Genomic DNA, 26,572 nt, shown 5'->3' with positions numbered 1-26,572 from the left:
AAAAAAAAAAATATACCGTCGAATTGAATACCTCCTTCTTTTGGGAAGTCGGTCAAAAATAATGGAGTAGGCAGTAGGCCAGTCCTACACAACGCGACGACGCTATTGTCGATTGCTCTTTTGTTTTACACCAGGTCAAGCGGCAAGCTTAAGTATTGAATAAAATTAACTTTGCATTGTTAAAAGAAAACGTTTACTAATGTAAATCAAAAGTAGTAATATTACATTTATCGAGTTCTTAAAGTCTAGATATTTTACGATCTCGTTGCTGTTTAAAAATATTTAAAAAAGCTAGAATAAATATTCATTTAACATTAAATTAAATAGTACTATATAAAGCTAATTATTTTATTACAGTCCACTTAATTAAATAAATAATTAGAGTTAATAAATTAAATAAATAATAGAAAACATTTTAAGACCTTTGACCTCACCCTCGAGTAAAGTTTACGCTGTAATGAAATACAGAAATGTGGATATTTTTCCACCAATCAATATCTATTCATAGTCTCGTTTGGTCTCACACATGTACAATCGGGGAAACTGTCGCTGTTCCACTTTAAAAGCTGCAATTATTTGAATATCTTCAAATTAGACGTAGAACAAAAACCAATAAAACGCTTATAAATGGCCTAATGTTAGTCCCTTTCTCTTTCCATCCTTTTCTTAAGGGGAAAGTATGGGAAGGAAAAGTGGATTAGACGGTGAAGGAGACGCATAGGAAGGGAAAATGTCCTCTTTATGTGCATCTCCTCCTCCGTCAATTAAGGGTAGGCAATGCATCTGCAAATGCGTATGTTTATGTGCAGCGGTCGCTTTCCATTTCGGTGGATTCAGGTGGCTGCTTGCTCGTTTGCCACCTTATATTATAAAAAAAAATGTATCTGTACTAAAAAAGTCAGTGTTACACGCCTAGTTTCTTTTTATTATTATCCCTTCGTTTGCACTCACTGCTCTCTAATTAATTAGAAGAGCCGGAGTTTATATCGTTGCAATGAAAAAGGCAATTTTTCCTAACACCGCAGATTTTACCATAATAATTATGTTACGCCAGACATTTAAAAAACGCGACTACATTGTGGTACTATGAAATATACGCATAAATTCGAAAAGGTCGATTATAAGTCAAATTTGATGATGTTCATATTCAAAGATGGTTTCATTTTTGCTTATAAAAATTTTATGCAATTCTCGTATGAAAGTCATTGATCACTGCAGAATGGGCAGGCATTAATACAGACGACGTTTATTTCTAACTTTTCCGCAAAAAAACAGGAAACAAATAATCTAATATAGATAAATATATTAAAAGCAGGAAAACCCATTAATGTTAATGGAAACGACCAATCCAATACAAATTCTGTCGACCATTTATTGAAATATAGGACAGATCTTTACCGGTACAGCTGCGGTGAAAAAAATACCTTAACATGTTTAAAACAGGTTTTTAAATCCTTTATTCTGATATATTCAAGATGTGAAACACATTTTCGAATTAACAAAAGGAGAACCTTAAAATTAGATAATTGAGAAACATAAATAAGTATACATTTATATCAAATTTGAGCTCGAAATATCTATAATGCGGGATTTTTTTTCTGCTTATTAAAATATTAGAAGAACTTATAATAGATATTAAGATATTATAGTTCATTTAAAGCTTACATTATGTTACTGGATGCGGTTACAAAATGGCGGCCAGCGTTAGATGGCGGGCCACTAATTGCAACGCCACGGATTTGTACATATTACTTTTAACCTCACTATATCATGTAACATTTATCAAATATTTATCGTAATGTTGGAATAAATATTCTACTTGTATGTTTATATTTCGAATACTACTATATCGAATACTTATTCTACGATTCCATCAATATAGTATTTCAAAAATATTTGCTCACATCTTTAAATATGTGCTTGGTTCAAATATTATTTTGACGTCTTACATTCTGTAACCCTCTTTTGTACCTTATTACTACACTATACAACAGTTATAAGTTCAAAAAGTTGAGTTAAATAAATGAGTTTACAACCTAGCTAGTAGGTATACGGTAAACGTGAATATTATTTTACAATTGAATTAAAACCGTTTGAAAAGCTGGCAACTTGAATAGCAAAACATTTAACGCGCAGGAGACTCGGAACATTGGCAACATCTATTGTTGACGTGCTTTTGTTTTACTTTTCTCATATGAGTTTGCGAGTGTTACTTTAAAAAATACATATTGAAATATAGTAAAAACATTCATGCTAAAAGATTTGATTTACGTAAATACTACTGGACCGATTTTAAAAAATTCTTTTACCGTTACAACAGTAATTTATCTGTGAGTAACATAGGCTATATTTTTTAATATACGCAGACGAAGTCGCGAGCAACAGCAATAATATAGAATGTGGAAAATGAAAATGACGTACATTTTTATCTAACGATAATAACATTGTGAGTACTCTACGGAAAATGTAACTCAATTAACAATTGAAAATTGAGCGCAAGTGGCATTTGAGAATATCTCTATCTCTATCCCTCTTGGATAATATTTGAAGAGCCTTCGCTGTCTGCATTTGCTTTTAACTGAGCAATGCAAAGTAGAGTCATCGACTTCACAATTTTCTCTCTAATAAGCAATTTAAAATGTTAGTCTTTTTTCAAACCTTTAATCATTTTAGTAACAAAACCGTTAATGTAGTAATAGTTTAAATTTTTAATTCAAGGTTACATTCACAAGGATTACCTAAAACTCGATAGGTTTTCACACTAATGGCCTATCTCGTATATTTATTACGCATCAATAAATTACATTATGCCCTTACCTGATGTAATTTAATAACCAAAATTTAATATAATAATATACAATCTCTTCACCAAATTACTTAGTAATAAGTATATCAAAGCTTTCGAAATTATTATCAACAAGATTTTACATTACAGCGTATGCCTGAGGGTATTAAGGCTTCGGGGTAGGAGTACCTTTACCGTCGTCCCTCCCCCTACTTACTGACGATGTAATTACGGCAAATCTTATTAGATAGACGATCTCTGGGAATATTGTTTGGTTAATTGTACTGTTTACCTTTACGTTTATTAAATTGAATTTCCCATCGTGCAGTATATAAGCAAGAGAGAAAAAATCTACTAATTTTAAACGCTAAACTTATATTAATATTATCATATTAACTTATATCAATATTCTATTCTCGATCCGCATAGTAATTTTTACATACAAGGGAATAATTTTTTTTTAATTCGGTAAATAAAAGATCATGTTTTTCGATCGCTATTGCGATCTCTGGGTCGGTTAAATGGATTTAACACGCTAATTGTAAATACTACAAAAATATTAAAACCAGTTAATCTTTAAAAAAAATGATCTCATTGAAATGTAAGTAAAAGTTACATATAATTCTTGTTTAATAAATTAAAATAGATGCAAATGATTTGCATCGTGGGCGGGAAACTGAGTCCGCCATTTTGTTTATCCGCGGCGCCGCGAAATGGCGATGCGTGACGCTCTCATTAGTGTGGACGTCGAATTAATTGCGAGGTGACGAGTCGACGATTTAATTTGTTGGTCATTTTGACGCAGTGTTAACAATAAAAGGCGAGCCAAACAAACGAACAAACAAGCGAAATATACAATTGACAAGTAAAATAAGCTCAAAGTTTTAATTGAAATTTTTAATCTGGGTGTTGTCCGTGCCATCGGAGATTTGTCATATTAATATTACATCAAGAGACAGCCTTACCAGTAATGAATCTAAGTGTGAGGATGTTAAGTAAGATTAGCCGTTTAAATTAGTTAATATTTGCATTTTATGGTAGAGTAAAAAATTACATGAAGTAAATTTTACAATAAAAAAAAGGTTTTCGCCACGACTTTGTATCCAATATTGTTGTAAGCACGTTCCTTTAATATACCGATGGAGGGCGCCCTCAAATGGAGTATTAAACAAAAGGAGGGACATCCCCCGCACAACACCCAACATCTCGATATCGGTACCTCTTAAGTCGATGCTACAGATATTTATAACTGACCCACTTTTTCACTTTACTTTAAAATGGTCTTGCTCTTAAAATATTCATTTTAAATTACAATACTTGTAATACATTGCAAATATGCTTATCATTTATACGTTGACGCTAAATCCAAATGTTTGTTGTCTCTGGTTTTTTTAAATAGACAAAATAGCTATTTTTATAAAAATATGACTGCAATGGGAACTGAACAATATAGGAAAACGCGTTTACTTTAAGTACCATTCTCAACGTTTTATTGGCGACAAATTTTTTAATAGCTATCTATCTAATATCGAAAAAGATTTAAAAACGCTGATAAAGGCAATCTTTGCTCATTATGTATTCAACAGACGAGTGTGTCATACACTGACCTGATCTATATCTATGACCTATTAACTGCATCAAGATGCGGAGGTGTTAGAACAAAAGACGGTCTACAATAGCCAGTCATAGCCTTGGCTGGAGTGGCTCTGAGACGCGTCAATGCATAAGTCTTTTTATATCTTTTGTAAATGATGTTATCGAATATGAAGAATGACTCTTCATAGACTTTAAAACGCATCCATTAGACCTAGTTTACATTAGTTTTAAACAATTTATTTAATTTAAACTCACAGCAACCCTTCTCGTCAGGACTCAGGATCGCGCGCGAATATCAATCCTTCTAATGTTATTGACAGCTGTCAGTTAGAGAACTGACGTGTATGCCAATAATCTAGTGTTGCGCCAATTCTACAGCGCGTTACTAATTTCCTTCTTAACACCAGGCTAGTCATTTAGTCGAGTACCAAGTAATTTGCCGAACCAAACCAAATGTGTTAGAGAGGAAGGAGTTACCGCAAACAATCGACAAATCAATTTACTGAATGTTTTGTTAAATTATCGACTGAATTGTTGTTCGGATAGTTTTTGTTATCAAATTACTAGTCTAGCACGAACTACACAACATTCTAGTTAAGCTGGACTTGTGTTAAAATTTACATGAAAATAGAGAACGAATGAAGAGAATCCAACCCATGATCTCGTTATCATAAGTTCACTCTAATCGCCTTTGACACTATTTTCTTTTATTAGATGTACATATTTATCCAAATAGACGTATTCTAAGAGTTTTTCTAAACTAATAAAAAAAGCGTAAACATGCACTACTTCGTGGCATAGGACGTCAGCAATCACAGTATATCGAATAATTATGTCTTTAATAAAAAGCCCTACACTTTAGGCTATTTTCACGCTATTAAACTTAGGGGTAAATAAATTGGATAAAAACTTTAATGTGGGAAAGGGACCAGACGCAAGCGGTCAATATCAAGGAAGTAAGATTGTCATGGTTTGTCATCATGTCATTTTGACATTTGCAATTGATAACTTGACAAATGTAAACAATAAAAAAAAACATTATTATGTGGTTGAAACCGCACGGGAACAGCTAGTATTTAGACAAAGTTGTTCTGAAGATTAAAGTTTTTTTAAACCATAGATTAATAGATTTACTAAATTACAAATAACACAGTACAACTCTATCTTAGAGATCATTCCGCATACTTTGTTGAATGTTTATAATAATACAATGTTAATTTATTGCACAAACCAGATGTACCGTTAGTCCGTGTTTACGATTGCTCTACGAAATACCGGCTGTTTCTTATCTTGAACACTTTATAATATTAACTGGAAATACTGCATGTAAAGTTAAATTTGTGTATATTTTTAATAATAACGTATTTAAACTGAAAACAAACAAGAATTATGATAGCATAAAAAAGCAAGATTTTAAAATTAATGTACTCAGAAAATAATTAACAATTACTATTATTGTGCGGATTATTATGCTAAATTGTACTTCAAACATTTACGAAATGTACTAATCAGATTTTAAAAAATCTCTATTTTAATATTCATCATCATCATCACCAGCTCACTATACGCCCCCGCCGAGGGGTTCGGAGCCTACCCTAATAAGGGGTGACTAGGCCATAGTCAACCACGCTGGCCCACTGCGGGTTGGTTGACTTCACACATATCTTTGAATTTCTTCGCCGATATGTGCAGATTGCATCACGATGTTTTCCTTCACCGTAAGAACGTCGGGTAAATTATGTACATATGAAAATTCGAAAAATCGAAAATCACATTGGTACAGCGGGATTTGAACCCAAGACCTGTAGATTACAAGTTAAGTGTTCAAACTACTGAGCCACCGACGCTCATGCTTTTAATATTGTTTAAGCTATAATATTATATGGCTAGCCGCGTACGGAAAAACTTTTCGAAACCAGACGAGACCGTTGTTACGAGGTCCCGGTAAACAAAAGGGCTCCAGACACTCGAGGCCTAAAAGGTACTAGTGATGTGCTGAACACAAAATTAAATAACTTAGCCATAACTAAATTAAACTGAAAGTTAACCTTATACGTATATTAGGTGTTTTACGGGAAGTTTAAGAAATGCATTTATTGATTAACTCTACCTTGATTTTTATGTCTTTAAGAAAGTACGAAATAAGATATTATCTGTTAAAAAGAACCTATATTTGTGATATCATAAATAATGTTAGATAGATTTGTAACAATTGTAGATATACTAATCTAAGTAATTCTACAACTTGGCAATCTAGTTATAAAGTTTTTTTTAATGAAATTGGCTCTGCATGGTGCAAGGTACATCACTAGTTAAAAAGGGAAAACGACGATTCATGATTATAGATTACACTTCGAAATACAGCGCAGGTCGGATTTACGGGATTAAGCTGTTATAATACGATGTAATGTTTTTTTATTTCGACCGTTCAAACTTTTTACGTCATAAATTAGGTGAAAATTGTCAGCAAAAAGTAGATTTTCATTAAGAAGTGCATTATGAAATATCATGCTAATATTAAACTTTTATTACATACTAAAATATCATGTAAATAAAGTTATAACGTAGAGAACAGTATCATTGATTTTTATTTTTTTTTTTGGAAATCCGAATCTAATAAGAAATAAGAAAGAAATAATTTTATTGAAAAAACAAGAGATTAACAATTACAATAACAGTTATACCAACTAAAAGATAATTACAAATTGTGGTTAATATATGATTAATCTGGTGATGCCCACACTAAGCAATGCCTGTATCGTGGGCATCGAAAACAGCAGGAAAAATCTTTCATACATTAATTACTAAAAACCTACGCCTAATAAATCGATCAAATCACTCGCAACTGTATTTGACTTTCCAACGGTTTTGTGAACTTTGTAAAAATCATTACTAACTTCTTTTAAATCGGGCGGACCCCTTTTACTAAACTATCACACAAGTATCGTACGATTGTCAATTGTTTCGCAGCCAATTGAACTATTTAGTTGCACAACTAAAAATAGAATAGTCCTCCTCCTCCATATAAGCTCGTAGGAATCAAAACGAGACCAAACAGTTGTCTGATAGTTTAGTCATAGGTGTGCCACGCTCTTACTTGTACCTAAATCCTATGTTTTTAAATAAAATGTAAATACCAATACAAAGCGTTCGAAGCAGATTTTCCGAAGCGTTAAATTCGTACACAACACTCGTGCTAAATTGACTTTGCAAATTGAAATTGTTGTGTAAATAGGAAGTACGTGCTCGCATCGCGATATCCAGCGATCAGCGATCACATATCTACATGTTTACTAAAAAAAACAACTATACGTACTGAAACTGTGCTATTGATTTTGGAACATATTATTATTATATATTTTTTTTTATAATAAAAGGGGGCAAACGGGCGGCGTGAACACCAAGGTGGTCAACGACGCGTATGGACATCCGCAACACCAGAGGAACTACAGATGCGTTGCCGGCCTTTGAGGAAATATGATAGGCTCGCTTCTTGAAGGACCCTAAGTCGTATTGGTTTGGAAATACAGCATTAACTTGCATTCCAGTTACTGGCACAAAGCGGTCACACATAACAGTCAAATATCAGTGAGATCGTACGCACGAGATATGTTAAGTTTCTAACCCAATTAGTACCTTCATTTACTGGCTTCCACGACGCTGTTACAAAGTCAAATATATCGCTAACTACTTGCATAATCCGCTGCATGTAAGTTAGCAACGCATAGAAACTAGCACATGTATTTACTGACTTTATTAACAACTAACTTTTGCCCGCGCCTCCGTCCGCATGAAATTTAAAAAAAAAACAAAAACATGTAGCCTATGTGTTCTTCCAGACTACCCTCTATAAGTATACCATATTTCAAAGAAATAAATGCAGCCATTTTGGCTACAAACTCTTACAAACATCCATCCATCTAAACTTTCGCATTTATAATATTAGTATGGTTTTCGTTATTAAAAAATAATTAATAGATTAAATAATTGTTTACTAATAATCTGAATAAAAGTAATTTACAAAATTCGTTTTGTCAAATATACTTTATGCATGTCGAGATTTAAATATCTCGATGTTACGAAAACGATATCACGAATATACGATAAGCTCACTGTCAATGATTAACCCTTCATTATCTGAAAAACTTGGCAGCTGAGAACTCTAATACAAAACACGTCGCAAACAAAACACAAGAGAAAGTAAGATCAAAGCAAACGAGGGGTGCCTTTAATGTGGTTTTAGGTTCAACAAGGTTACACACAACTCATATGTATTACACAAATATATGTATTTTGTATATTACACGAGTAATATACAAGAGTGTATTAATTTCAGAACGGACTTACAGCATACACAACAATTAAAAAACATCTTCTCTTTATGGTAGGTATTAAATGCATTGTAATTACATTATTTGAAACTCATTTTTTCTTTAGTGTCTTCATTTAACGAGCTTTACCTAAGAGAATAAGTCTTAAAGATTACTTCCAGGACAATGTAATTTAAAAATGCGAAAGTTAACGAGATATTTTATCTTGATCGTCAGGAACCTTTAGCTAGGGGCTGACATTTTACTCTCTGATTTCTTTACAATAGTCCAAATAACTATTCAACCTTTCAACTAAAAGTTATTATACTAGAAAAATCTAATTTAATTCTATGGGAAAATATTATAGAAAGACTAGCTTTCGCGTCGCCGTCCGCGTGTTAATGAAAAAAAAAACAAAAGTGAATAGCCTATGTTTTCTTCCAGGCTATCCTCTACATCTACGCCAAATTTCATCGAAATCCGTTCAGCCGCTACAAACTGTAACAAACATCCATCCATCTAAACTTTCGCATTTATAATATTAGTATGAAGTATAATGTCACTAGCCTAGTACCGCAAATTAACCTGCTAGCAAGCAAAACGTTAACTACAAAACCAGGTCTAAAAGACCTAGTATCACTTATGTAATTTAATTAGTCATAGTAGGGATTATAAAATCTTGAATAACCCACATAGTTCAATAAATTATCTAATTTCTAATAGTAGTAATATTTGGATTAACAAGGCTACAATGCTAATGTAGTTCAAAACATAATTGATGTAGGTATGCAAATTCGCTGCTCGTTACGCTTGATTCGAACCGCGGCTGCTGGGGACACTTTATTATGGTTACGGGAATTAATTCAAATATAGAAACCAGAACAACGTATTTTATCATTACAGATGTAAAAACCTTACAGAACTTTTTAAAAAACGAAAGTAACAAATATATAAAGCTACGTAAAACAAATGAAAATAAACAGAAAACATCCGATAAGTCCGCGCAAAAGCGATAAATAGATCGATACCCTGAGAAGTCTTATACGAGTAGTACTAAGCACTAAGCCTGTCTAAGCTGTATACATGTCTAAACTACGTATATATACATGTAGATAAGCCCTGCAAGTACACAATCTGTTACATACAGCTTATTCGATAAGAACCTTTTAAGTATGAAGTGTAGACTAAGCTTAAGATTTAGCAACCACTCGACGGAAGCATTTTAACGTTCCCTTTTATCATGAATATAATATACGAGTAATACATGTCTATATGTTATTAGCTTTCGCCAACGACTCAGTCAGTGGAATAAAAAAAGTGAGCATTCTGTGTTTTTCCAAACTATCCTCTATATCGTTGTCAAATTTTGTCAAAATCCGTACAGCGGTTAAGGCTGCAAACTCTAACAAACATCCATCCATCTAAACTTTCGCATTTATAATATTTGTATGATGACTAATTGTAAATCGTATATGGATGTCTTCTTTGAGAAGGTTTAATGCAAATGTCTCCGGATTTTTGGGTTCTTTATGTATAATTTACAGCTAAATATGGCTACTGGCCTAATATCTAATACTTCAGCATATATTACTGTGGTTAAACAGTATAGCAGTCATTTAAATAAAGTGTTGTTTGTATTAAAATCAATATTTGCACCTTACGATGCTAACATATGATTTTTTCAATAAAATACTCGTACTACAGTACAAAATATAAACACAGAAAAAATGTTACAAAACAAATAAACAGTTTTAAAGCATCGCAAATCTGCGGAATACAGTTTCCGTGACGTCACAGAATAAAACTTTTTAAACCGCACGAGAACATTTTACTCTAAAACCTAGACAATATAAAATCTTAAGACCGAAGAGAATGTGCTTCTTCGTTGAATTTCAATTTCTCTTAGGATTGTTACTTTTCCGTTTAGTTCTGAAATAATACTTGTTTTAGGGAAATTCAATTGTCAATTACCATTGTTATGAAACTTTGTTTTAAATAGCTTACTTTTTCACTAGACTACTCTCGTAGAAACGGCAAACTAGATTTTCGTCCTTCCGGTTAATCTATTTTCCGTAATATCAGTCAATGCCTTCTTGATTATGTCATTTTACGCAACCCATCGATCTCTTTCTATACCTAACCTACCTTTCTATACCTACGAGTGTGGACGAGTACTATGGTAGGGACCATTATACTCGTCCACACTCATAACTATGGTTATTCTTCTAACATATGTATACTTACTTCATCATCATCATCTCCTTATCCTACTCCCGTAAGGTCGGCGCAACAGGTTTTTGACCTCCACATAACTCTATCATACGTCATCTCAATCATCACTCCCTTCTTGATCATGTCATCTTTTACACAATCCATCCATCTCTTTCTAGGTCTACCTACCTACCTACCGATGTACCCTTCCACACTCATCACTAACGCTCTCCTTGTAACATGCGATTCATCCCTATAACATGCCCATACTATGCTAACCTTTTACCTAACCTTCTCTACTACGGGGGCTACTCTCAAACTTCCTCTAATATACTCATTTCGTATCTTATCCAATCGTGTTACCCCACACATCCATCTTAACATTCATTCTTGTAACATACACTTCTGCGCTCTTTGTAACAACATTTTAGTTATTAAAAAGTAATTCTTCCGATACGTTGAACATCGGAACCAATTTGTTTTCCTTTCAAAGTGGGTACCATTTAATTGTCAATTACTTTAAATTGTATAAACGTCGTTGACTCTACAGGTCTTATCTTGTTAGTACGTATTTTTACTACGTATTTAATGACGAGATGCCAGTATCAATAACATAAACTATAAAAGGTTTCTTTGAATACTAAACAGATAAGTTCCAACTAAAAGTTTCCGTCCTCTACGGAAATACGTGTAAAATCAGTCAGAGAGATTTTATTTATTTATTGGGAAGATAACACCAATTGCATGTTCAAAGTTCACAACCAAATTAATATACTGTAGACAATGAAAAACAAAGAAGCAGAACATGCAGATGACACGCGTATACAGCGCTCACAAGAAAATGATGTTTTACTTTTTCAATACCAAATTTATTTGTGTTATCAAAACAAATGATTCAGCAATGAAAATTCAGGTTAACAATTTATAAAACTGTATCCATATTATAAACATATTAACGAGAGGAAATAAACCAAACGATTTGCCTCCGAATGTTCGATGTAAAAGTATAACAGCTGCAAGTATCATGGTTCAGTGCCTCGAAGACTGAACGGTGAACGATTCTTTACTCATACGTTCATACGAGTCGTTCAGTTCAATAGTTTGAATACATCACTGTTAACATATTTCTCGTTAGAATGTTACACTTCATTGAATACAAGATAACTTTGTTCAATAGAAAACTTTTTATACAGCTCTTCTAATGATTTGTATTTATTATTGAACGTTTTACATTTAAATGTATTGAATTTAAATCGTAATTTTCTCGTGTTGTTTTACATGAAAAATCAAACTCCTATGCAAAACGAAACGTAATCTAAACAAAAACGCTGTAGGGTTTAAATTACACCAACAAATCTCATAGGAATGTTGTCGATAGCGATACGAATACGTTCTCGCAACTGTCACCCAATTGTTCATGATAGACCCTAAGAAATGAAAAACTAGTCTAATAGCAAAGCAACTATTTCATGTAACTATTATAACTTTGTTAAAAATAGCAAATTTTTCTATCAAACGTTTTCAATTACTTATCTTTACCTTTATACCGCTAGGAGCCGCCTTTAGCCTCGACGTTCTGTCCCACCACAATGATGAGGACTATGAAGACCAGCAGTAGCACCAGTATACAGCAGATGGCCACCGCGAGCATGGCCGCGTGTTCGCCCAGCTTGGCGCCGGCGCAGGCGCGCGCCGCGGTCAGCGTCGCCGCTACCACGCGCCCGCTTATCTTGTCTAAAGGGCCCGGACCCTCACTGAATTTTATGTTTGTATTCTGGCACCTTAATTTCAGTCAGCATTTTGGCACCTCAATTTTGATTATGTTGGCACTTTTTTTCTTTTTTAATTGAGTTTCGGAATCGATCACTTATTTTTTACTTTTTGTGGATTATTGTATGGTTTAATGTTACTATTGTACTAAAATTTCTAAAATGTTACTTAAAAAATAATAAGATGTATCATACAAGAATATAATGATTAAACATGGTTGGTTAACAATGGTTTGAAACATAAACATAATTCAAAGTTAATTCATATTGTTATACTTAGAAGTTTTTGTCGTTTTCATTTTTATGTGAAAGTTATCCGCGAAGAGAACGTACATTAAAATACCAATGCGTACTACGAAAACACAATTTATAACAACTTTCCTTATGTTTCGTACACATTTTTTAACTAAAAGTATTTTCAATCCGACAGTTTCTAGTATAAATTGTAAAATAATGATTCGATTATTACCTCAGTATTTTCGAGAAGAATAAGATGGCAACATATTTTTGTATAACCGTTTCATCAAATGCACAAACAAGACGCCTTTTTTTATTTAAAAACAAACGAAGGTTGTACATTTGTTCCCTGACTACAATGTAACTAATATTAAAACCTCAATGTTACAGAAGTATAATAAAAGCCAGTCTTGCATGTAAATAGCTTCAATCGTACTTCACACTACGAAGTACCATCGCGCCCTGAATAGACCGCCAGATTAAAACTTATTCGACCGTGAATGAGGAATGTCTGAAGAGTTTCTACGTTTTCTGCGTCTCTAAGTTATTTTAATTTCCCCAAGGAATTAAATGATCGCATCGAAACATTGATTTATTACCTTAAGTTATTTATTACTAACGTTCGCCCGCCCCTCCGTACACATAGAATTAAAAAAAACAAAAGTGAGTAGCCTATGTGTTCTTCCAGACTAACCTCTATATCTATGCGAAATTTCATCGAGATCCGTTTAGCCGTTAAGACTACAAACTAACAAACATCCATCCATCTATCGGTCTAAACTTTCGCCCTTTATGTAATAATAAGAAGTAAGATAGAGTATATTTCATTTTTTTCCGCAACAACTGAGAAAATGTACAAGCCGTGTGTGAGCTATCTAATATTTTATACGTGACAGGTTTCAAATAAGGATTTTTTATTATTAACTATTAGTTATTTATAGTCAGTAGAAAACAATCTTTAAACTTGTTGTTAACATATTGCAAAACAATTTGGAAAAAAAAACTAATTGTACAGAGAGAGTTTTTAAATTTTTGGTCACACTAGATACCTTTTTTCACAAAAAAATCTTTTTAATAAAAATTCAGTGAAGATTTTTTTCAAATGAGTAACTCATATTTTTAATTATACAAGGAGCGAGAATATGTAAACACAAACACAAACATGTTGAAAGCACTTCTCGGTTAACACTCGAAACTTAATTAGTACCGTGAAATGAATAAAATTCGTAATGAAACGTAAGGCATTCATCTAATGGTACTTAACTAGGGTGTCAAAATACGCTTTATTTTATACTAGCTTACCCACGACTCCGTCCGCGTGGTTTGAAAAAAAAAACATAAGTGAGTAGCCTATGTGTTCTTCCAGATATATCTCTATATCTATACCAATTTTTATCGAAATCCGTTCAGCCGTTTAGGCTACAAACTCTAACAAACATCCATCCCACCATCCATCTAAACTTTCGCATTTATAATACAAGTATGAAACTATGACTATGACTACAGGCGTAATGACGAGTCCATAGAACGTTTAGTAGTGCAGGGTAAGGTGGAGGGCACCAGACCTAGAGGAAGATCGCCTATGAGATGGACCGACCAGATTAGAACGGCTATGGACGTACCCTTACATCAATGTGCGAAAAAAGCAGCGTACAGGGAGGAGTGGCGGCGTCTTGTAAAGCGGGTCACTGATACGTGATAACCACGACGAGTCTGTAAAGACTCAAGCGACAAAGAAGAATGAAACTATGAAGTATGATATGATATTCTGTTACTGTGAGAGAATACTCTCATTATCTGTATACAATAGTACTGTAACTAAAAATAGAAATATTTCGCTCTGCAAGTAACTTATAAAAATGTTAAAAACTGACTTTTGACATAAAATGCGTGACATCATTAAGGTTCTATGTAAAAGTCACTCAAAGCGACTTTAACGAGAACTCCATCAAGGCGTGAATTTTCGCGCCAACGCAGAGAAAATCAATGAACTAAAGGGGACAGAAAATGAAAGACAATGGAGAGCAGGAATTACGAGCCACGGCCTTTTGAGGGGCAACCGCACGAAAATTTAATCGGAATCCAGTTGTGGGCGAAAACCTCACTAACGGCTTCCATTGTTTTCGAATTCATCCTCTATGGTATATCTATGTCTATGGCAGCTTTTATTTTGAAAAAAAAAAGTTTCTAAAACTTAAATAAAAAGGCAGAATCTCTAGCTTACAAATTTTAACATGCACAAATTAAAAAAAAACACGCTAGTATTTTAATGTAAATTTTTACTACATAACGTAATGGCACAAAATGTACCTGGCTTTTAACAAGCAGAATTAAAAAAAAAACGATTGTCATTATGCCACGTCAATAGCAACCGTAACAATATGCCAGGCATTTCACAGAATGTCTACTCCATTTCTTAATTAAACCTGGTAAATTGGTCGCCCGCGGTGCCATAAAGTTGTATTGGAGCTCGCCGAATGAAAGTAATTACTATTATCAGTCATACGGTCATTCCAATTAAGCCGAACGAGTGACCGAATGATTGAATGATAGTCACGTTCCCAATAACTTTATACTTTATATGAAGTGTAAATATGATTTTCTGTATGTTCAATCTAGTCTCGTGAACCTATTCCATCTATCTAAATCTTCTATACATGCAGTAAAAATGGAGTGTCTGTTTGTAATAACTAAAGAAAAATTCCAGATTTTGGTAAGATGTATTTGCGTTGCGTTGCTGATAACGAAAACCGCATTTAAATTTTTTTGTCTGTCTGTCCGCAAGCCGCATTTGTTCCGGGAAATCTCCGAAACGGCTGGGCCGATTTCCGGACTTTAACTGAAGGGTAGCTGAGATAAATAGGAATATTATAGGTTACTTCATCATCATCATCATCATCACCAGCTCACTATGTAACCACCGAGGGGCTCCGAGCCTACCCTAAATTAGAGTGATTAGGCCATAGTCAACTTATTTTTTTTAAAAATTGCCAGGACGAAGTCACGGGCAACAGCTCGTAAGTAAATAATTTGCTGCACTATCACATTTTTTCATGTTTAACCCTTAAATGTACGATGATGATGATGATGATTTATAAATCAGTTTTTTCTTCCTTACGCAATAGACTATTTTAAAAAACAGTTTGTTTTCTTTATTTTTCCTTTAATCTACGTTCAATTTACTACCCGTTGGAAGTTATGGTATTTAAAACGAAAAAATCAAGCATTCAAGGGTTAAAACATTTTTTTAAATAGAATTCGATTGTTTTTAAAGAACTTTTTTGAAGAATACTTAGTGCATGTAATTTAGTTGTTGATAATTAATATTTATTTGGTACGCGTCAAATATCCAATGATGCATTGTGATGCTAATATGTGACGTCACGGTACATGCAACATTAATAATTGATTGATCTAATTTATACAGATAACCTATAGATTTATAACATTATCTGCATTGAACAATATTCGTAAGTATAATATGCAAATTATTATTAACATTTGATAGTTAATTCTTTATTTCTTAACAAAAAAAATAAGTTGAACTAATCTTACTAACATTATCAATGCGAGAAGTTAAATGGATGGATTCTTGTTAGAGTTTATACCTTAAACGTAGAGGATAAACTGGAAGGACACTTTTTTTTTAATTCTACGCGGACGGAGTCGCGGGAGAAACCTAGTACTTTTATAATAAATAAAATTGTTAATTAACTAGATATATAAAAGATCCAGTATATTTAAATAACATGGGATTGATTTTTAAATTCTTTTAATGTTTGATTTTCCAAAATAAAAGCGTCGTTGCTAAGGTTGGAAACAACGTGATATATTTCAATTTAATATCTAGTTTTTAAAAGTTGATTTTAATTGTGTCCTCTAAACAGTTTGTTCAGGGAATCGTAAAGTCTCATTCTCCATCTTACTAATATTATAAATGCGAAAGTTTAGATGGATGGATGTTTGTTAGAGTTTGTAGCCTAAACGGCTGAACGGATCTCGATGAAATTTGGCATAGACGTAGAGGATAGTCTGGAAGAACACATAGGGTTCACAATTCCACACGGACGGAGTCGTGTGCGAAAGCTAGTTCATAATATTTCTCTATTACGTACAAGTAACTTGATATACTAACAAGACAGTAGACGATCGATCACTTCCGACAAACATACAAGGGTTTAATCGCTTTAAGGGAAGCTACCCTCATAAAAGAGCACTAACAAATACATATTGAAGGTAAATATTATGGTGACCCATTTATATGACCTTTCTTTTATCACTAGCTGATCCTGTGCGGCTTCACCCGCATGAAATTATGAAAATTTTATATTATTGTTTATGTTTGTCAAATTATCAATAGCAAATGTCAAAATGACATGACATGATGACAAACTTGCTTCCTTGATGTTGGCAGCAACTTATGGTCTCTTTCCCACATTACGGTTTTTATCCAAAATATTTACCCCCTAGTTTAATGGCGTGAAAATATATAACCTAAAGCGTGACGTAAGTGTAAGGCTTTTTATTAATAAATAATAATTAAAAAATATGTTGTAATTGCTGACATCTTAAGTAACAAAGAAGTGTGTGTTTACGCTCTATTATAATAGTATAGATAGTATAGATATAGAAGTATAGATTTCCTTATTTTATGAAGAAAAACATCTATCAACATTTTTGATCTGTTTTTCAAAGAGAAAATAATATATTTTATGCCAGTATTTGAAGCGTATACCCACAAGGTACATCACTAACTTATACGTCATTATAAAGCACGTTACAAACGTAAAGCCGTTTTGACCGATCTGCTTATCAATCGATTAGTTGCAATTCTTCCTCCCATTGTATAGATCGATTGATGGGCTAATTGCCTAATTGAGAATCACCATAAAATATCAGTAATGACCGTAGCTGGCTTAACACAAATATAACGATAATACAATAATAAATTGAAAATTTGCTGTCGTGAAAATGTTTTGTATTTACAGCTGTTAATTAACAAAACATTGCGGTAAACCGAATGCCGTCAAATTTAGCCCGACGTAATCAAATAGTTCATCAGAAGTTTCAACGTGTTTTATTCACTTGATAATTATGAATACACAAAACTTATACCTTCATTTCCTAGTAGTTAGAATTGATCCGGCTCGAAGGACCATGTTTATATAAAAATAATTATAAAACAAGAGCCAGGAATTTTATCTGGAAACCATTTTAAACCAGATGACACATGTCAGATGATTTTTTCTTTCGAATATGTATTCTTTTTAATGTAAAACCTAACAAATGCAGTTTCTCTTTACGCAGACTCTTTTACTCCTTAATATTACACCCGACTGAAGCCCGACGTGTGAATAAAATCTCGCTAAGGAAGTCATATAAGGCGTTGGTACTGTTAAAGCTTTTTAAATTCTATTTTTCGAATGATATTGATATTATAAAAGGTATTATAAAAGGCTGATATTATAAAAGGGAAATGTTGAGTAGATGGATGCTTGTTACGAAAAATCTCCATAACAGGTTAACGGATCTTAATAAAATTCAACACAGGTGTAGAACAATCTAGAATAACACAGGCTATGACTAAGTTTTTATTAAATTCTTTCTGACAAATTAATGTATACAAAGTTAGCATTTAAAACTTAAAATAAACTCTAAACGACACTGTCAAGTAAAAAAATATAAATAAAATTCATAGAACATTGTAATAAAATTAAAAAAAAACGTCCGCAAAAAATAACTTCCTACAACTTCGTTGATATAATTCGTTACTTACAAGTGAAATTATTTCTAAGTGAATGATAAAATATCAGAAGTTTGTGAAGAAAATCACGATCGACGATCAATTACGTCACAGACAACGCATCGCTCCCTCGAGAACTCCACACTTTTGATTCAATTTGACGTCATAATCTCAAGAATTTTCTCGAACGTCTATTCGATATTGAGTCCGCATTAGGTAGTACTAGTGGTATTTTTACTTCTGTATCAACCATAATATACTTCAGACAGCAAAAAATTAAAAAAGGATTGTTTATTATTCAAAATTTTACAAAGATTAACTTACATAATAAAAAATCAAATATACATTGACAAGAAAACAATAAAAAGTAAAAGAAAGTTACAACCCTAACATATGTTGTAAAAATATATTAACACTAACATAATAATGATTTGTAATATGTATTGTCGTATACGCGGGATTTTTATAATACATTTCCAGCCAACTATAACTATAAACAAAAATCATTCACTCATTCGAAGCGGGACTAAACAGTTGTGCGAAAGTTTAGTCAAACGTGTGCGCGCGAAGGATAAACCATAAAGAGCTTTCTCGCTTTCTATAAAAAAATCTCGTAACATAATCAATTTGTAAGTGTCGTATCTCGAAAGGGACTCACTACAGTAAGTTGTAAAATAAATCAGCGTCACGCCTCCCCTATTTTTAGTTGGAATAACTCGACTATCGTAGCCACTACGCCACAATGCCATTAATCCTTACGCGAGGAAAGCTTGGGTATGTGTGCTTATAGACTTGAACATGTAAAATGAGACAAATGATTACTATATCAGATTTATGTAAATCAGCTATGAACCTGTGTAAAAGATCAGTTCACTTAGCGCTGAATCATTGAGCTACGGCTCAACAAAATTAGCAGCTCATGATTCAAAAAAACGTCGCGCCGCGAACTGGAACTCGCGACTGACTTTAATTTTACCTCTTTACAGGTAAAAATTGAGATGGTCTGTGAGCCGGATCACTGATCTACTTCACCCATTCAAATAGTGAGCTGATCTGCAGGTTATCGATTTTAGTTGAGCTACCAGTATCCAGTCCTTATTCTTTCATTCACTACATTTACTTTAAGTATTATAAAATAAGCATTTTTAGGTTTAAGAAGTGAGCGAGAAGAAAGGTTACAAGCACGTGACGCTTAATAAAGAACCTTATTATTACAAAATTTAGAATTCAAATTAATTTAAAGGACATGAACATTGAAAACCTACTAAAAAAATAAAATGGAAGCATTTTTCGGGCATAATAAAAGCACTCATCTTTTCGTTAACCTCTTTATCTGCGGACTCATTAGCTGAACAGTTGAGATAGCGAAGGGAGGGGGAGGGATGCCCTCCGGCACGAGTGTCCTCTTAGTTAGGTGTCGCTGTAAATAATGGAGCGAGGGAAATAAATCTCGCTACACTTGTGTTTATTAGCCCTTCGGATGAAATTCAATTGAAAATATTATCTGTGTAAAAAACAGAAACATTTGATAAAATATAAATTAATACAAAGAGAACATAATAGCAATTACACAAAACTATATATACGACAGAACACCAAAAAACTTTATAAATATGTAAAATTCATTTTTTAATTTGTTTTTAATTTTTCCAACTTTTATAAAAGTAACTATCATCGGAATAATCAAAGAAAAAGTTATTAAGAACATAAATAAAAAAGTAATAAAGAAATAAAATTATACAGATTCTGAGGAAGGAAACTGAACAAGTTATATTACAAAAGCAAAAAGCAGGTAAACATTTCTTTTTCATTTGAGAGTAAAACTTTTTCATCAGGCAAAAAGAAATAGATGCGAAACGAACGGCAAGAGAAATCCAATTTAAATGTTTCTTATATAGTAATATTGATTATACCAAGATTTTGAAGTAATTAAAACTATTATAAATAACGACATAATACTTCTAGAACTATTTCAATGAAAATCAATAAACTCTCCTTACGCTAACTTTATCTGATTATTCCCAACCGTCACCCCGCTTTGTCCCCACGTGAGAATAACACCTAATCGTTCCGTGAGAATAAAAATGTTCATCCATCCCACCTTTTAGTCCCATAACCAATAAGATGACAGATGGAACCGTTATGAAATAAAATAAGTTCCAACCGTCCCCGCGTCACAAATGTGGGACGGATGAAACTTTTTATTCTCATCTGTCTCCACGTGGAAACAGAGCGGGGTGACGGTTAGAAATAATCCACTTTATTGCGATTATTAAACACTACCTTAAAAAAATTAAAAAGGCTGAATGTGTTCTTCCAGACTGTTCTACATCTATACCGAATTCCATTCAAATTCATGTAACCGTTCTGGAGATATCTTGTAACTATCATCCATCCAATAATGAATAATAACAAATATGAAGTATGATTAACAGTGGGTTCTCAATGTTCAAAACATGATTTTCTCAAAGTGGGTGACAATGACAAGGATATAAATACACTGGATAGCGCAACGGTAAATGTTTTCATGTAATCTTACTACAAAATTAAACAAATTGTATTTCAACAACAACAACAACAACAGTTCCGAAAGGCAATATATTAGCAAAAAAAGGCGTCAGCTGCTAATCTTTTCTTATCGAGATAACATAAAAAAAATATTGAATGAAATTGCGACGTGGTGCTACGGAAAGTTTGAAATGTGGCTTAAAACTTTATATTTAGATATTTTTATAACTTAAACAAAAATTAGGAGCGCTGTTTTAATGTATTCTTCAGAAATTTAAAACATACCTTTAAGTTAGACACTTTTTAATTCAAATTTTACCTGAATTAGAAATAAACGAAATTGTTAGTCTAAAAATTAAAGTAATAAACCAACTAAAAACCGGCACTCTAAAAAAATCGTACATTTAATTTTACCTTATCTATCAACTAAAATTAAATGTTATTATTTAATATTGTATATTATTTTATTTAAACTATATTTTAATCACCAAAAACACGTTTGAAAAATATAAATATAAAACAAATCACTTCAACTACAAGACACACTAATCAAAAAATTTAAAACTATACATCGATCTATAGTACAATATAATATACAATTTAAATAATTTATATTTTTGTGTAAACACTTTTTTTAACTTCCCGCCCACGCGTAGAACGCAAGCGTTCGTGTTAACCTCGTAAGCTCCGGCTGACAACTGACGTAGCGTCTACGGAAAGCCTCCGCCCCGCCATCTGCCGGGATTTCACCAATCGCAATTCGAATGAAAAAAGATAAGCCTACAAATCCTAAAACTCTAAATAGTTCGCAATATCCTTGTTTATGAAAGCGAAATGACATTGGAAACGCGTAAACAGGGATCCACGCGTAAAATGAGATAGTAAAATGCACAATACATATAATGTGTACATGAATATTTTAAAACGAATGATCGGATAACGTATCCATAATATGAGAGTCATCATCATCATCATCACCACCAGCTCACTATACGTCCCCACCGAGGGGCTCGGAGCTTACCCTAAAGTTAGAGTGACTAGGCCATAGTCAACCATTCTGGCCAAGTGCGGGTTGGTTGACTTCACACATATCTTTGAATTTCTTCGCCGATATGTGCAGATTGGATCACGATGTTTTCCTTCACCGTAAGAACGTCGGGTAAATTATGTACATATGAAAATTCATAAAATCGAAAACCACATTGGTACATGGCGGCGGGATTCGAACCCAAGACCTCTAGATTACAAGTCAAGTGCTTAAACCACTGAGCCACCGACGCTCTTATGAGAAGTATATAAGTACTTATATAAGAATATGAGAGTATGTTTGTGTAAAAATAATACTTGTAAAGAACACGGAACAAATACTTAATCATAATTAAGTAAATACTTAACGTATTGATCTCAAAATTCAAGTTGATATTGTCCGATTACTATTTCTGAGATGTTGATGTCCGGCATTGACGGATTTTTTTACCGTCTTCCCAAAAGAAGGATGTACTCAATTCGTCTGTATGTTTTTTATGTCTGTTACGGCATAACTCCGTCGCTAATGGACCGATTTTGATAATTCTTTTGTCCGAAAGGTAATGCTTGCATGTGGGTCCAATTTTTTTGTTTGATTTTTGGAGTCAAAGACTACGACGTAGTTAAATAGTTTAGTTCAAAATCGTGCGACGAAATTTGGGGTCTTTTTTGCTTTCTTTTTAAGGGAAAACATCATCAAATTCAATTTAGTACATTCATTAACGAAATATTGTATTTAGAAATTAAATCAAACCAATTCTGCAATAATAATAAATGCAAAATAATTTATTTTCTTCTTTTTCCTTTTTCATTTAATATAAAAGTAAATATAAAAATAATAAGAACGAACCGAAAAGCATATTTCTATAAACGATGGGTCGGACGGATTTTAATCAAGCCCGAATAATACTACAATGAGTCCGCAAAATATAAGAAAATTCATCGCTTTTTCTATTAAATTGTTAAAACATTTATTCAAATAACAATTAAGCTTGTTGACTAGGTATTTAGATATTGAAGGAAAAAGGTATATAGTTAGAAATTTATTAGAACAAGAAATAAATTTAGAGGGCTTTATTTCCGCTATAAATGTTAAGTTCTAATTAAAAGTTTTGATTCAAGAGTTAAATTTTAACGGTTAAACGCACAGTTTTTAACTGACCAATTCGACTGTCGAGTTAAAGCGTATTTAGCGAGCTAAATACAAGAAGTATTTTACCGACTTCCGGAGATTTAGGATGGTAAATTTTTGTATTCGAAATCGCAGCTGGTCTCTTTTCAATTACATACATACATATAATTTGCTATGTTAAATAAAATAACTATGTTGTTTTAATACATAGCAATATTTTTGTTTCCAACAATGTATATCCACGTTAAGAAAAATTCTCTTAAATAAGAGCGGGCGAATACCTTTGACTAAAATATCGCACAACCGTTGTGCGATTGTCGATTGTTTCGCAGCTAATTCAGCTGTTTAGTTGCAAAACTAAAAATCGAATAGTGTGCGCACCTCGATAAAAAGCTTATAGGAATCAAAGTGCGACTATACAGTTGTAAGATAGTTTAGTCAACGGTGTGGGCGCACTCTAAAACAAGTGTATAGCAACGCAAGGGAAATGTCAATAAATATCCAGGCAATATCGATAGCAAACATTTGGCTTCGTTTATTAAAATACACATTCGTATGAAGCAATTGTTGTTTCAGAAAATAACAATCAGAAAAACTGTCCAGGGCAATTCTAAAAAAAAATATTTAATCAAGCCACTTTAGGGAATCCTACCACTAAAAGTAATATTACTAAGTTTGTCTTTTTAATAAAGATACTGGATAAGTTTATTCGTTATAGTTTGAGTAAATCTTAGAGCGGGCTCACACTATTGACTAAACTATCGCACAACAGTTGTGCGATTGTCGATTCTTTCGCAGCAAATACAACTGTTTAGTTGCACAACTAAAAATCGAGTAGTGTACGCACCTCCCTATCATAAATACGAAAGTTCAGATGGATGGATGGATGTTTGTTAGAGTTTGTAGCCTAAACGGCTGATCGGATTTCTATGAAATTTGGTATAGATGTAGAGAATAGTCTGGAAGAACACACTATTCACTTTTGATTTTTTTTTTCATTCCACGCGGATGGTGTCGCGAGCGACAGCTAGAAATCTCATAAAAATCAAAGCTAGACTAAACAGTTGTGCGATAGTTTAGTTTCAGTTTCAGATTACACAGTTATCTGTATACGCAATTGAATTTCAGTTCAACCGCACCTTAATCTGAAAGCTAGCAAGGTACATACGACAGCTGCACTATGTAAACGGAAATTACAAACATGCAATCCGTCTTTCAATCAAATTGCTTTTCCAATATGCGATACTGTTACATATGTATATGTATTATATCTCAATGCAATAGGGGCGTTAGGGTAAGGCGAGGGCGTCGGATATAAAGGCATCACATGCGCGTAAAGGGCGCCACAAGCACATTTTAACATTACCTTGGGCGCAGGTAATTCTAAAACCGGCTTTGATCTGTTTCCTAATTCTATAACATATATCTTTTGTTCGAAATATTGATAATCATAGCCTATATGTTACATGTATAAACGCTAAATTAAAATTGGAAAGCTTAACTATAAATTTTATAAAAAAAAAACTGTAAAAGCGATTCGAGACATCGTTTCTCGTGCGCACAGCAAAGGAGTGGAATAATTATTTATTATTATTATTGAAAAACATTACATGACACAAATTAAAAATATGCACAAATATGGCCCCGCAAAAACCATATAATTGGTTTGTCCGCGGGTGCGCTGGTTACCGTAAGTTACCGGCGTCAGTGTTCCCGTCAAGTTATAACGTGGGTGCCTTTAAGAGCAGGGTGAATCGGTACTTACTAAACTAGCGCGTACCATACTTCGACCACATCTTCATCTTGGTCTAGGTGGGATAGTGGTCAAGCGCTGGTTTTGCAATTTAAAAAAAATGTTATAAGAAAAATTTAAATCGTGAAGTTTCAAACAGATCTTAAGAGTGGTTTAATGTTAATTTAAACACTAGCACGTAAAGTTCTCACATAAAACCTGGACTAAGGAACTCCCTTAGTCACTTTTTAGACATTGGACATCAGTTAAGGCGCTCTATCACCGACAATTTGCGTTTTTGCAAAAAGCTTCCGGTTAACGGAAGATAAAGTACTCGTGTATCAAACAAACCACTTCGATTTTTTACTTTCGTTGTAGTTTTACAGATATATGGTGATTTTTACAGAATTAGGCACATTTTCAAAAAATAAATCCATCGAGAAAGGTTGTCCAATCGTGATTCTGTTCCACGAGACTTTAGTTAAAGGACTGAAGTCACACATACTAAAATATTACGAATCAAATCTTTGTAGAAATCCTGTTCTATGCTTCCAAAAATGCGCAATCTGGTATAAGAGGGCCTTAATACGAAACAGAGTTTAGAGTGCCGGTATTCAATTGTTTTATTATTCTATTTTTAGATTAACAATTTGTTTATTTCTAATTTAAATAGATGTGATATTTGATTAATCCAAGAGTAAACTAAATTGTAAAAATCAATTCTGATTTACAAGAATTCACTTTTAAATTAATTACCTAGATCGATGTTAACAATCAATAAACTACAAAACAAAATTGAAACCCCAGCTGTAAATGAAACGGAAACTTTTAACGTAAATTGCTTAAAAACCTCCGCGAATTCCTATCGAAATGGGACGAATCCGTGAGTAGAATAACAATGCGTTAATTCCTCGCTCCCGGAATATAAACATGGCGACGCTTACATCGTATAGTGGAAAGTAATGATTCCTTTTATAGGTGTTTTGATGGAATTTAAACGATTTTTATTATTGAAGTGTGCTTTAAAATAGGAAACTACACTGATCAATGCCTCCTTGGTAGATAAATACAAGCCATCATCATCAACTTGCCCTTATCCCTTATGGAAGGTCGGCACAGTATGTGCTGCTCTTCCATACATCTCTATCAGCTGTCATATTTCTTCGGTCTGGTCTGTCTTCGGTCTTCCTCTTCCTTTGTAGCCACCCACATTCATTCTTTCTGGTTTATGTTCCCATCGTCTTGTCGCATAACATATCCATACCACGATAACCTTTTGGTTTTCAATTTCTCCACCACTGGCGCTACTTTCAAACTTAGATAAACACTAGCCAACAATATATTATGTTTTTTAAGTGAAGCCATTACGTGCGATCTGTTAAAAAAAAGTACTAAAAATAATAAGTTATGTTGTCAATATCTTGCTTTGGTTTAAATATTTTAATTTGTTTTCTAAAGTTTGCATTGAAATACTATGTAAATGTTAAGCTACTTAACATTAAGTAAAAGTTTTTTCTCTAAAC

The 26,572-nt window shown here is 33.2% G+C and overlaps 1 protein-coding gene across 3 annotated transcripts in view; it reads right to left on the bottom strand.

The window, feature by feature from the left end:
* The window catches only part of LOC106106347 (CUB domain-containing protein 2), a 48,568-nt gene that overhangs the window by 18,870 nt on the left and 3,126 nt on the right, over positions 1 to 26,572 (bottom strand). Inside the window, exon 1 of one of the 3 annotated variants that reach the window (XM_013286926.1) lies at positions 4,393 to 4,464. The exons of the other annotated variants lie outside the window; for them this stretch is intronic. Coding sequence (XP_013142380.1) covers positions 4,393 to 4,423 — 31 coding nt within the window. The 5' untranslated portion in view covers positions 4,424 to 4,464. Of the gene's footprint in view, positions 1 to 4,392; positions 4,465 to 26,572 lie in introns of those variants that run through there. 3 annotated transcript variants of the gene reach the window in all.

This window comes from Papilio polytes, unplaced genomic scaffold, assembly GCF_000836215.1.
Source record: "Papilio polytes unplaced genomic scaffold, Ppol_1.0 DF822289.1, whole genome shotgun sequence".
Classification (NCBI taxonomy): Eukaryota; Metazoa; Arthropoda; class Insecta; order Lepidoptera; family Papilionidae; genus Papilio; species Papilio polytes.
Note: the sequence above shows the minus strand (reverse complement) of the source record. Positions and strands in the feature narration are given on the sequence as shown.